At 37.9% G+C, this 13,780-nt stretch overlaps 4 protein-coding genes across 4 annotated transcripts; 2 read left to right on the top strand and 2 right to left on the bottom strand.

Annotated features, from left to right (window-relative positions):
* Positions 1–4,456: 4,456 nt before the first annotated feature.
* On the top strand, positions 4,457–8,040 carry GCK72_006195 (uncharacterized protein; the record flags this gene model as incomplete). Its single annotated transcript, XM_053725520.1, has 9 exons — positions 4,457–4,641; positions 4,695–4,850; positions 5,702–5,823; positions 5,873–5,949; positions 6,021–6,113; positions 6,193–6,320; positions 7,274–7,528; positions 7,578–7,846; positions 7,925–8,040. The coding sequence occupies 9 exons, from the start codon at positions 4,457–4,459 to the stop codon at positions 8,038–8,040; spliced, it is 1,401 nt and encodes a 466-aa protein (XP_053589714.1).
* A 175-nt stretch (positions 8,041–8,215) lies between these two features.
* Positions 8,216–9,190, top strand: GCK72_006194 (uncharacterized protein; the record flags this gene model as incomplete). The annotated part of the gene is made up of 4 exons (XM_003113736.2): positions 8,216–8,300; positions 8,347–8,748; positions 8,798–8,904; positions 8,954–9,190. 4 exons carry the CDS (start codon positions 8,216–8,218, stop codon positions 9,188–9,190), a joined length of 831 nt encoding a protein of 276 aa, XP_003113784.2.
* Positions 9,191–9,412: 222 nt separating this feature from the next.
* On the bottom strand, positions 9,413–12,027 carry GCK72_006193 (uncharacterized protein; the record flags this gene model as incomplete). Its single annotated transcript, XM_053725519.1, has 10 exons — positions 9,413–9,529; positions 9,579–10,107; positions 10,161–10,427; positions 10,472–10,618; positions 10,662–10,952; positions 11,002–11,218; positions 11,266–11,524; positions 11,574–11,744; positions 11,787–11,875; positions 11,925–12,027. The coding sequence occupies 10 exons, from the start codon at positions 12,025–12,027 to the stop codon at positions 9,413–9,415; spliced, it is 2,190 nt and encodes a 729-aa protein (XP_053589713.1).
* A 936-nt stretch (positions 12,028–12,963) lies between these two features.
* GCK72_006192 (uncharacterized protein) lies at positions 12,964–13,644 on the bottom strand (the record flags this gene model as incomplete). The annotated part of the gene is made up of 4 exons (XM_003113449.2): positions 12,964–13,086; positions 13,167–13,350; positions 13,406–13,481; positions 13,629–13,644. 4 exons carry the CDS (start codon positions 13,642–13,644, stop codon positions 12,964–12,966), a joined length of 399 nt encoding a protein of 132 aa, XP_003113497.2.
* Between the last annotated feature and the right edge of the window lie 136 nt (positions 13,645–13,780).

The raw sequence follows: 13,780 nt of genomic DNA, 5'->3' as shown, positions 1-13,780 counted from the left end.
GATTAACAGAAACACTTCGCAGATCGTTGTTTTTAAGAAAAAAGTTTTAGAGGTGATTTCAATCAGAATTTATATTTTTTAAGACAATTGTTATCAAGGGCCATTTCAAATGGGTATTGTTTGAAAAGGGAAAACAAATGTTCAAAAGAAATGCAGATTTGTGACAAACAGTCCTGTTCTCATAGTCAGCCGACATGCGCAGTTCTAAAAATATGCATAAAATTACTTGAATATGATTTAAACTTCAGCACAATCGTTTTGAACTGAATGTTTTCGACATTTTTTGTTTGAAAATACTTAGACTGAGCATCTAAAAAGATTCTCTTTGAAAAGAAAAGCGTTAATCATTTCAGATCTTTTTTCCCTTTTTTCCGTCTCACCCTTTCCAACCTTCTTGTCACCCAATGCTCTCCGAACACCCATTTCAAAACAACGTCTTCTTTTTTCTTCTCCTTATTCTTCTACTCCTAATGCTGTTGCTTCCGTCTTCTTTTCCTTTTGCCGACTTTGTATTTGTCTGAAAGGGACAGCACCCATCTTCTCCTTCTATCCAATTCGACGTTCTTTTTAAACTCATCTTGATTCGAAATTTCTAAAACATCTCTGACGTCTTCATCATCTTCGTCTTCTTCCCCAATTCATTCTTTCGTCATTTCTTTTGTAGTCGGAGACATCAGGACAAACAAAAAACATTGAATAGGGTGCAATCAATTTCTTTTTTTCCAAGTCGTCTGATACTAGGGGTGAGAACCATCTCATACCTTCTATGTAGTTTCCTCATATCTCTTTCCACGTGGCTCCATCTTTTTCCTGAGAGCAACACGAGTTGGTCCATGTCCGAATGTTGACTTTTGTTAGCCTCCTGTGAAAATATTTCAAAGTGAAATCGGTTTTTGATGTCTCATATATTATGAGTATGACCGACACAGCCCCAATCGTGAGAAACAATTCAAAAGTAGATGTCATCTGTTTGAAATGAGAAAAATGAGAGAATGAATCGGAAATTGCAAATAAATTGTCTAGTTTGATAAGAGTTGGATGATGAGTTTTCAATGTTGTATGAAAATGTGAGAGGATATCCGATTTGAACTCACGAGGATAAAAAAATTAACCAAATAAAGTTGTTTGATGAAAAAAAAACACATCTTCGCAAGGGAACTCTTTTTGATCACGGGGTTAAATAGGACCAAAAAGTGGACCGTATAGTTTTAGACCAAATTTATATATGTGGGTTCAGAACTGGGCAGGAGGTATGATACAGTTTAAGCTTTGACAACTGTAATCTTGACACGATCAACTTGAAAAGTACCGTATTCTCATAGAACAACTTTGAGTAGAAGATGCACAAACTCATCAAAACTGAAGTAATCCTCTCTGTTTCTTCTTTCATTCCTCTATGTTGATCAAACGTTCGTTGCTAGTGCACACGACCCGACATCGTCTTCTCCTTCTCTTCTTTCTTCATCTTATTTCTTCTCAAAAAGCAAGAAGCTGTTATTGTTTCCCTTCTATATTGCACTGCTTCTTTCCGTCATATTCCCCCTCCAGACCCATAAAAAATACTAAGAAGGCCCCAACGCCAATCCACGTGTCATCTTTTTCTCTTTTGAATATTTTTCTCTTATTCTGGGGGAGACCTTCATCATATTTTTTTTTGAAAAATCGTCTTACTGAGAATATTTTTCTTCTTCGGTTTAACCCCGTCTGCTTCCCTTTTCCAACGATCCAAAGTTCCATTGTTCGCCTATTTTCGGCACCTGCGTCCGTCCGCTCGTCCCGTCAGATGATGCCATCTGAATCTTTCAAAAATTTCCAAAAATCACTTTTCACTTTTCCTCTCAACATCTTTTCCAACTCAGTATTCTTCTCCGACGTCTTCCGTTTCTTCATAGGTTGTCTGCTGCCCGTTTTTCGTTTCCCACTGCCCGAAAACATTCCAATTTCAATGCCAAAAGACGAAGAGCTTTTCTCGCTAACTCGATAGTAAACACTTTTCGTCAAAAAGGCACTCCCGTGTGGATAGGATGGGTTTGCTCTCTTCTTAAAATCTCTTTCTGGAATTCTCTAGGGTGGTTCCACGAAAGATTTAGTTTTTAGCCCCCACAGTAAGTCGACATTCGAATACGTGACAACTCATTTCTAGATGATTTAGAATTGTCTCAATGATGATGTGTTTAGAGCTTGTTTACTTTCAAATCTGATTCGTAACCTTTGCGAAACTTATTTCAATTGCTCCTAACCACTGGTTAGCCGACCAGATCAAACTAGGAATCAAGAAATGCCATGTTCAGTTAAACTCTGTTTTGAACTTGAACTTCTGAATGCTTTTTCGAAAGGACTTTTAAACAAGAAGTCCCCGAAGGAAGTGTTTCTTGACTCTTTTGATCCTTTTCTCCTACTTTTACTTTCCATTTCTTCTTACTTCTGCCCTTCTTCAATCCATCTGCAACTGACATAAACTTCCTTCATTTTTTGTGTCTTCCTCCTCTAATACAATCAAAACTAATAATTATTCCATATTGACCTCTACCTGAAATTCTCTCTTTTACTTTTTCATCTATTCATCCTGCAACGTTTTCTCTTTTTTTTGCTTGAAGATGTCATAGACCTCGCGAGAAGAAAAAGACAATGACTTTTCACAATTTTCAGCTTCACCAGTTCCTTCTGGAGCTGTGAATGATGTGTCATTTGCAATTCTCGTCACTCCTCCCCTTATTCTTCTTCTTTTTTTCTATTCGCCCCACCTCATTTTTTTCTGTTCGATTGCACTTCCGATGATGTACACACTTATAGCAACTGCTTCTTTTTTCTCACATTTGTTCTTAGATATTTGTTCAACTTTTTCCTTTCCTTTCTAGGAATTCTATTAAACTTCCTGTCTTCTTGTTGTGTCCGTTTTTTTCAGTTGTTCCTTCGTTAGGACCACCCTAAAACGAAATTTTTTGAAAACCCGAAGGAACATGTTTTCGTCGGATTTGGGTATATGGGGTCGCTCAAACTCTTTGTTTTCAAAAAGTTTGTGATTCAATTCTCCAACTTTTTCTCTCATTTTGAGCCCGTCCCTCCGAGACAAATTTGTTGCCACGTCATCTGATCTATCTGTTTCTCTATTCCTCTTTATATATCTTTCCTATAAAGAAACGAGGAAAAAAGTTGGGGTGTCAATTTTCGGGGTCGGTACAAATGAGGCACCGCATCATCTTTTTGAGACTCTCTTTTTTCTGTTTTGCCTTCAAACTCTTCTTTAAGTATTAGATGTTTCACTAGATCTCGTGATGATCCATTCAGTCACTGGATACTTTCAAACGAAGTTTTCTCTGAAATTATGGTTCAAGTTCTTACTCATAGAACCCCATTTTTAGAAGACGTAGGCGAGATTTTTCATTATCCATTCTCACATTTAATGGGGTTGTAAACTGGATCAAGTTTTATTTGTTTCAAGAAAAAGTAATTGAAATGTCTAGTTCAATACAAAGATTAAGTCTCGCTATTTTTGAACTGCTTTTAAAAATTGAAATCAAGAAATTCCAATTGTTCATGTCTGTGTCACAATTAGATTTCTGATCTTACTATTAGCCGTAAACAATTCACCTGGATGAGTTGTGAAATTCGGAATTGCTATGAAAGTTTGTTCCGGAATAACTTGTCCCGAAATAATTTTTTTTTTCACAAGTATTTTCTGAGTTTTTCGTAATAGTCATTCCAGTCAATCGTAGTTCATGAATCCTCATCTGAGATGAATCGACTAGAATTGGATTTCCAAAAAGTCCCAAATATCTTTGATCCTTCTAATCGTTTTGTTTTTTGACGTATTCTTCTTTTCTGACTTGTTAAAATTCAAAAACGTCCCTCACTTCCAGACACAACCCACCCCCACATCACACCCCGTTCCAATCTATTTTCGTCCGTTCGATTCGGTGAATATAAATGAAAAAGTGAATCTTTTTATGATTCCATTTCATCCTTTGTTCAGTTTTCCCCCATTTTCATGAGTCCATTTCTCTCTTTTTCTCTTCTGCCCTCTTCGCAAGTTTCATTACTCTCCCTCTTTTCCGACTCCGCCCACTTAGATTTGGTAGGGCGGAGTCGGTTTGGAGCAAGAGTCCGAAAGCTTTCGAAACGGAAAAGTTTTCAAATATTTGTTTATCTGAAAACTTCGGTTTTTCTTCTTTTGATCTTTGTCCCAATCTATGCACTTTTGTGGTTCTTCAAAAAATAACTTATTGCTATTCACGTCAACTTACTTCTCCATTTTTCTCCTTTTCCTAATTACTTCGACCCGGCTCCCAACAAGTCTACCTAGACTTTCTCATTTTCTATTTCTTTTTCGAAAAGTTTTTCTTTTTCATTTATCTCATTACATTTCTTTTTGTCTTTTCTTTTCTCATGTAAATTAATGATTTAATTTCTTTTCTTGTTCTAGTTTTGTCATGGACGAGTAGGTGCCAAGTGAGAAATGGATGTCCTTGTGAACATCACTGATTTGACGCCGACGCCAACGACGTCGGCAACTCCAGATGAGTGTGGACTTGAGCCACATGACTTTCTGGAGGTCAAGTTCTTCTTGATAAGTGTGGTTGGCACGTTGATAGGATTATTTGGATTATTTGGAAATGCGACGACTGCCTTGATTCTGACTAGGTGAGATCCTTCTGTAGCAGCAACTAACTCATGCGAATAATGTTTTGTTCCAGACCATCAATGCGGAATCCGAATAATTTATTTTTGACAGCACTTGCTGTATTCGATTCTTGTCTTTTAATCACTGCCTTTTTCATCTATGCAATGGAATACATCATCGAATACACCGCAGCTTTCGATCTTTATGTTGCGTGGCTCACTTATCTCAGGTTCGTGTTTTGATGGTCAATTTCGAAAACCGACTTTATTTCAAACTAGAGACAATCAAATTTCCTTATTCCCTTGGATTCCTTTTGCAAAAACGATATGGATTGAGAGAGAAAAAGTAGAAAAAGAAACAGGAAATTACAACGGTTTTTGAACTTTTAGCGGAGAAAAAGGAAGCAGAATGGTCAAAAGTGGATTGACATGGGGGGATAGGATAAGAGGGTTTCTTGAAGAGCATGAGGAAGTAAAAAGTGAAAGAAACATGATCGACAACTATGATAGTAATAAAAAAGAGAAATGGATGCAACTTTAGATGACAAGGTTTTGCTCACTTTAAGTTCAAGTTATTAGATAAGGCGGTGATTCGATTTAGAAGGAAAATTGTGAGAAAAAGAGATAAATTGGGGCGAGAAGTTTTTGGAAATATGGCGTAATTCTAAAAGAAGATGTACCAACGTAAGCCAGGTTTTTGGTCTTTTCGTGGACTCTAAACTTAGTGGTCTAGGTGGGAAAAACTGAATGATTTGGTTGAGAAGTTGACGGGCACTTATTCAATCATCTTTTATCCCTTCAGTGACCAGTTTGAACTTCTGAAAAAAACCTTGGACTAATTTAACAGGGTCTTGACACTCTAGAGTTACACTGAAGCATCTAAACGTCTGCAAGTATGTTGAATGATCTTCTATCCCTATTTCCTTTAGCTGAAACCTTTTGATATGAGACGGATTAATGCACGACATTTATTACGTTTAGTTGCTTAATGTTCATTACGCATTAGAATTATATGAATCAAAGAATCTAAATACGGGGATGTTGTTTTCAAGAAAAGACCAATGTAAGTCTGATTTTCCAGATTCGCCTTTGCCCTGTCCCACATTTCACAGACTGGAAGTGTCTACATCACAGTTGCAGTCACAATAGAACGATATCTGGCAGTGTGTCATCCGAAACGAAGCAAAATGATGTGTGGACCAGGTAGGGCGATTCTCGGAACTATTGTTTCTAAACATTAATTAACTCGTAGGCGGTGCTGCATGGACAATTCTTGGCGTCACAACATTCGCCGTTGTTTTTAATTGCACCAAGTTCTTTGAGCTGCAGGTCAGTGAGCAAAGTGATCCAGAAACGGAAATAATTATGAGAAAGAGAGATCAAATTGAAATGAGTTTCAGGTCACTGTGAATCCAAGTTGTCCTGATGGAAGTAATTGGCAATCTTATATTTTACTTCCTTCAGCCATGGCAAGCAATCCTATTTATCAGCAGGTTAGTTGTTGGTCTCACGGATTCTGTTCGCAAATCTACATTATCTATAACTTCGACTTCTGAGCAATACATTTTCCAGGTTTATTCACTATGGGTCACCAATTTCGTCATGGTATTTTTTCCCTTCCTAACACTTCTTCTCTTCAATGCAATCATCGCATACACTATCAGACAAAGTCTTGAAAAATATGATTTTCATAATCAAAAGTGAGTGAATATCTAACTTTCTCTCTTTCAGAAAAAAGCTTTTCATATCATATCATGCATACTTTCATTGTTCTCTGTACTTCTATGTACGGCCGATTCGTCTAGGATTCATTTTTCAATAAGCCTTTAGCATGATTGTTTAAATTGATAGGGACCATTGACATGCTTTTCGGGGGGTTTTATTTGATTATTCCAGAATTTCCCATATTGAGTTTTGAGAGCCCATCGCCCCTCTCCAATCAACCCACATTGAATGCATCCCTTGAACGAAAATGTATAATTTCTTGTGAGAACTGAAAAAAAGAAAACGTTGCACTCTACCCCCACCTCCACGTCCCATGAATTCTAAATTCTGTCTATGAGACTTCTTATTTTCATCTCTACCCCGTTTTCAATTTATTGCAGAAGCGTGGTGGCCGCCCTTTCCGCCAGTGTAAATCTTCCGCGAAACATCGCCGGGTACTGTCCGTCCGATTGTCTTTGCCATGTCCCTCTGTCGTCTTTTACTCTTCGCGGCTTGGCTCCCCGTCGTACTGTAGTTATTGACTCGTCGACGGGAAGTGTCTCTTCCGTAGCCACGTCGCTTACGTCGCCTGAATCTTTCCGGTGCCTCTATGAAGCATGTTTCCATCTTTTCAATGTCGTCTATTCGTGTCAAACACCATCATCCTTTTGTAGCATGTACTCAACTTCTTCTTTGCTTCACTTCTTCGCTTCATCTTTTTCTTTCTGCTTATAACTTTTTTGCATCTTTGCTGCTCTTCTTCTTTTTAAAGCTTTTTAACTTTAATTTTCGCTTAATACTTTTTCGAGTGTAGTGAGAAACATTGGTTTTAAAATTGAAAAAAAAAAGAGATTCAGAAAAATAAAGTCTCAAATTTCAATTTTATTTCCAATGAGATTTTAATTTTGACAAGTTAATCTCACCAATGGTTTAACTCGTTTCTTTTCAGAATTTCAAGTCGAAATGAACTAAAAGAGAAATCACGGGAAGCAACACTGGTCCTTGTTATCATCGTTTTCATCTTTCTTGGTTGCAATTTCTGGGGATTCGTTCTGACTCTTCTGGAGAGAATAATGGGTCAGGAGACGTTGATGGTCGATCATCACATCTTTTATACTTTCTCAAGAGAAGCAATCAACTTCTTAGCTATCATTAATTCATCTATCAATTTCGTGATTTATCTTTTATTCGGAAAAGACTTCAGGTGAGAGATTACGCGACAAAAAAGTTCTTATTCACTGTTATTATTCCAGGAAAGAACTAGTGGTCGTGTACGGATGTGGAATACGTGGAATCTCATTAAGACTACCTGTTCAAGATAAATTCGTGATTTGGAGACATTGGAAGCGAACGAAATCTCGATTATCAACAAGTGCAACGAATCGAACACGCCACAAGATATCACTTCCACAGACACTTGTAGAACATGCAAATCTTGAAGGACTCGAACAAACAAGATTTCTAGCTCATCATGAAGATGGTCTTCAGACACAAGTGTCACCGATTCATGCACTTCGGAATGGTGAGTGTGTATATATTGTATATAGTCTATTTTCTGGCTCCAGCTTTCAACTTCTCTCTTGAAACGTTTCAATTTCAGGTTCAATTCCGAAATTCGATCCGTTACGTGACTCAAATTCAAATGGTAGACCGTGTAAAACAAGCATAATCGATGATAATGGGACAGTTGTATGTACAGTTACAGAATTCCCCTAACCTGTTATGTATTAAATTTTGAAAATCTATGAAACGCATTTTCTCTTTTTTCTTAGTTTGCTGAAATTCCTTTCCTCTTTTACGGTTGTGATTAAATAAACTTGTGAACTTCTTGTTTTTTTTAAATATTAAAAGGGAATAGTTTCGAATTTTGAATTCAAAAACTCATTCCAAAATGTTAATCCCAATTTTGTTTTTAATCAAAATATCCTCTGGAGTGTTGTATGATGGAAAGTTCTTTGATCCAAAAGATCGAATTCGTAAGTACAAAATGATATTTATGTCTAGTAAAAAAGAATTCTAAAGGTGCTGAATGTATCGTGAAAAAGGTAATGTCAGAGTATGAATATCTCGGGAATCATGACAAATCGATCGACGGAGAAGCTTGTGTTCCATGGATTGAAGTCACTGAATCTTGGTTTTCAACTGCCAGTAATGCAGAGAAACAAAGGAAACAACCAGCAGAAAACTTCCATCATTCGAAATGTCGAAACTTAAAACTACCAATTGGTCATGCAATGCGGAACGTTTCGGCAATAGGAACAGTCAAAACTCATGAAATTACAAATGGAACACAGGGGCCGTGGTGTTTTATAAATAAGATGGGAACAGATGGAAAATCTAGTTTTAGTTATAGTCCATCTGTATGTTTTGACCCATGTGATGAGACGAAAATCGTGTCGGAAAAAGAGAAAAAACGGGTTACTGGTGAGAGAAGATAAGTTTGCATACATTTAGCCTCGATTTTTGCTTTCAGAAAATGAGTATACTGTTTTGAAGTTGAACTATAATCCGACACTGTTGGACCCAATAGAAAAGTTATTCTCAGGCTATGAGTTTGGCGATATGAAATATTACACCTTTGTAAGTGACTGACTGATTTAATTGAAAAACCACGGAATAAAAATTTAAGAAAAAGTCAAGAGAACAACCACCTCAGTACCTCATACTGCGACGACGAGTCTTCACAGCCTTATGCATAATATTCATCGCAGTAATGATTTGGATTCTCACTTGCTTTTGCGTTAGGAAGCATTCTCAAAAAATTCATAGAAAGAAAGAAAAAGCATTAGAAGGTTTCTATGAAAGTACAAACTTGGCGGATATCAAGATGCAAGCAGAGTTGAGAAGAGAACGGGATGATGCATAGAGAGCTGTATTACATTCGTATTAATGAATGAATAAAATTATGATTGCTTTGGAATTGAACAAAATGCATACATGAACTTATGAAAACATGAACAACTTTGACAAAATGGTAGAGTCATGACATGCAGTAAAATTAGGTAAAACGGGGGTACAGTAAAACTATGGGAGAAAAAAGCGTGCAAATAATTGAGGGTGGGAAATACAAAAAGGAGGGACTATACATTTATAAGGGAGGATCGAACTTGAATGAGTTCATCATCTTTTTGCTCTCTTCTGAGCTAATAGCTTTTTCATCAGACCCATTGAAGTCGTCCAAATTGTACAAAGACGGGGTAGTTGGCTAAAAAGAAACAAAATGTCAATATGATTCTGATATTCATAATCATTACCTCTGACGAACGACGCGGCCTACTAGTTTCATCGTTAAAACTCATTGGAGCAAGCTTGGTGATTGGAGAAGGTATGAACGAATTCAAATATGCAGAAGGATCGGTGAGACGCATCCCAGAGACTGGATGTATGTAGGTGTAAGGAGTCGAATCCGTACGAACAACTTCTGATGCTCCTATGCACTGATAGTGTTCATCAACCAGATCTCTATTTTGATAGTGCAAGCTCGAATCTAATGATGGCATTGTATATGAAGGGAGGAACGCATAAAAAGCAGGACTGTGATTGTTGATGCTATTACTCATGAAATGAGAATCCGGGAAAAACATTTGAGAATGTGAACTGGCAGGATTTTTCATACTCCTGTTAGTGAGCGGAGAAAACGTTTTCATCAATGGAGAAGTTGGGGAACGCAACGAGTTCGAAGCCGAAAGAGTCTGCATAGATGACGACTCTTTGAACTTCGAAGCACTTTCAAAAACGTCGTCTTCGAGTTCATTGTCCGGATCTTGCTGATTGTAACCGTCACTATTGGAGGCTCTGAAAATGATTGTGAAATACTTCAAAGCGTACTTTCTTACTTTGCCATCTCTTCAGGACTTTCTTTAGTTGGAGTTTTCATATCAATCCATCTCATCGATTCGCTTTTTCCTTCGGAGTCATTCGCGCGAATTCGACAAGACATTTTTCCTGTTGAATTCCCATCTATCTTATGCATGAGTTCTCGAAGAGTGACTTGACGGGAATGTCGATCAGACTGTGAACTTATTGAGACTGGTGCATCATCGCTGTTCGTTTTTGAAAGTTTTGATTCTGGACGGTCCTCAGTTTCTGCCATATCAAACTCTCTAAACATGTTTGATCGGTATATTACTTTGGAATGAGTGCCAACCTTTTCAATGAAGCCCATGAACGATATTTCTTCTCGACATGCCGTCTCTCCATTCGTCTCGCATCTTGTTCTTCCTTTCTTCTGTGATAATTCACAACAGCATCAGCTTGTTTTCGTGGCGAGTTTTCCTGTAGAATGACGGGGACTCTGAAAATGAAATAGCTGCTGCATTTTTGGAATTGTACCTCACTCGTAAGGTTTCGGGTCTCTATAGATTAATGTGTCATCTTTTCTTCTGGTAAATCCAACGGGAATCGGAGGTTGAGCAGAGCTGGTAAAAGCGTTCCAAAATTCATTCTGGGACTTCGCCAATCCTGCCTCGAGAACATTTTTAGAGTATGGACAATTCGCGAATAATGGCAAATCATGCATAGTCATTGGAGGCGGAATTTTTCTTAATGATATCAAGGTTTTGATAATAGCATCTTGAAGTTCGATGATTTCTTGTGGACTAAGCTCTTTGCTGATATAAAACAACGTTCTGAAAGTTAAAGAGTTGCCACTTTTGATACAGGTATTTAGTTGAATACCCCTGTTGTTCCTCCTCTTCTGGGGCTTGTTTCCGAATTCTGACACGTTTGTTTGCAGCAATATCACGACGGAGCTGATCGGAAAACTCTGAAAAGACAGTTGCACGCACTTGATTAGCCTTTCTCATCCTATCGGAAACGGAAAGCGGTTTCTGATCGGGGTTCCGAGTATCAACTTTTGGAATGTACACACGTTGTACTACGAACTCTTCGTCATCTGTAAGATGTTATTCAGAAGAGTTATATGTCTACCAGTAGTGATACCCTCTTCAGAAAACTCTCCACTGGTTGTTCGTTTGGAAGAGATTTTTGGAGAATCTAATGGCGGAGCTTGCATTTTTCCGATGTCGCTGATGCTTGGAATACAATTATGAAACACTTTCCGTATTGAACGGAAAGTTTGGCAGCCTTTACGGTTGCAACGATACGCTGGATATTCACGACTTTGGCCACGATAGCGAGTTCGTCTCAAACACAAATTCATCATTTCATTGCAGAGATGACACTCGATAGCATATGGAATCTGTAATTTCAAATATAAGTTATCGTACTCTATTCTCTAAGAATGTTACCTTGTATTTTACTCCTCGTACTTCAATTTCAACCTCGTTCCCATCGGGCTCCATCATTTCAGTATTATGCAAATCGGCGAACACGACTTTAAACTCAACGTCATCCTTATCTTCCAACCCGCCATCATATATTATATCATTAGACGTTTTCGGAACATCGGCCGATTGAGCCTGAAAATATTTTTTGAAATTGTGATTGTAAGAATTTCTAACCGGTGACTTCAGATCCCTAGCAGGTGGTTGTCGAAGAACTGGAGGATTGAATGCATTCGATGGTGCACTTTCAGTTTGCATAGAAACATCTGAAAATGAATGAGTTTTTTAATGCAAATAATGAAATAACAACTTTACCATTAGCAGAAGCGTCATCGGGAGTAATAGATTTTTCCGAACTGTCGTTTTCTGACACACTAATGCTGAGAGAGTTTTCGCGGTGAGTTTCGTCAACGCTCATGTTCCGTAACTCCGTTGAAAAATTAAATATCTCAACTCTAGGCGGAAAACCGGGTGCTTATCAGGTTTGCGGGCAATCAGAATGACTGAGCGCTTTGGCGGGAATTTCGGTCCGTTCGAAACCTTAGGAAGGTATTTTTCTATGCGCCTTTGATACAGTATGCCTTCCCAATTAAAAATTGCAGCTCGAGACTGTATTTACAAATGTAGAAGAAATTAAATCCGGAAGAGACGAAAGCGGCAGAAACAAACGGGAAGAAGCTAAAAATTTATTTCGAAGGTTGTGAGCAGTCATTACTTCAAAATAAGTCGATTAAACTCCCGAAAAATGGTCTATTTTGTTTTGTTTCTACCGGATTTCGTTTCTTCTCGATTTTCACGGTCTCCACTGCTCTCTTGTCTCTATTTATGAAAGCAAATTAGATAGTACAAACGTTTAAAAATCCCTGTTTTTCAAATTTACTTTATTTTTTGAGTAAATGCAATTCTACCAGCGGTAAAGCTTTCGTTGTTCGCGTTCGTTCCCGGCTCAAATTTCAGACTCTAGTTTTCAGTGGTAAGATGAATGAGTGTTTCAAATGTGCTTTTGCGATATTCATTGGTCAAAATTTACAGAACATTTTTACATTTATACAATGCTTGAAAAGTCACCGACAAAGTGAGAGTATAGAAGTAAAATAATAAGTATAAGAAATAAGTTATTGAAAGAATGGCCGGATTGTTACCAAAGCGACATCCCGTTCATATCTTCGCCGTTGAAAATGCGGAAGTAGAAAATGATGACGCCAAAGTTGATGGAATTCGCAACGAACACTAAGAAGCACGCGGATTTTGCTATCTGAAACTACTTGGGAATGAAAATAATGAAAAACACTATATTACAGCAACGAACCACAAGACTTTGAAAGGAAGGACAATAACAGGTGAGACACATGAATTAGAAAAGAGATTGGCTCCAGCTTCCACTGTCGTCGTCACGATGCAAATAGAAATATGCGATGATAGTGCCAAACATGATAGTTGAGCCAGTGTTGATGAGGAAGCATGCTCCGTGCTTAATCTAAATGACACATTCAATCATGCTGAACATAAAAATTCACTTCATTCTCTAAACTAATAAAAATAGTCATTGAGACTCACCGTTCCAGCATGGGCTAAGACAACTGGAAGAGCAAAAGCGGAGATGACAATTCCAGTAGTAATGAAAAGGGCTAATTCGATGCATGCGTTTGTTCCAGTCATGTCTTCCTGGAAACGTCTTGCAATAAGCAGAGGTACTGGTGAGAGAATGTAGAATGCAATCACGAACATCGGCGACCATGTTCTGAAAAATTGGTTTTTTTTTTCATAATTATAAGCGCAAGGTCAGAAAAACTTACCCATACATTGGAAGAGCGCATCCTAGAACGAGGAAAGTAAGGCCAACGACTCCGGCGAAGGCAAGAGCAGCAACAGCTAAAATAGGGTTTCTCAGAGAGCAACAGTCAGAACAGACTACGTGAATGTGGCAGCACATTTTCGTTATCGAAATGAACAAGAAATCAAAAAATATTCTGATTTTCATACGTTTTCACGTTGAACACGTTTGTATATAACACTTACATCGAACTCCCCCCATGATTCACAAGTTTCCGTTGTGCTTCGGTCGTGTAGAGTTAGATTGTCTGAAATTAACATGTGAACAGTCATTTATTACACAAAAAATTGTGAAAATCGATTAAGGAAACTGGGCGCAGAGGGAGCGAAATCGCGAG

The sequence above is a fragment of the Caenorhabditis remanei genome, chromosome II (genome assembly GCF_010183535.1).
Source record: "Caenorhabditis remanei strain PX506 chromosome II, whole genome shotgun sequence".
Classification (NCBI taxonomy): domain Eukaryota; kingdom Metazoa; phylum Nematoda; class Chromadorea; order Rhabditida; family Rhabditidae; genus Caenorhabditis; species Caenorhabditis remanei.
This window is presented reverse-complemented; position numbering and strand designations above follow the sequence as displayed.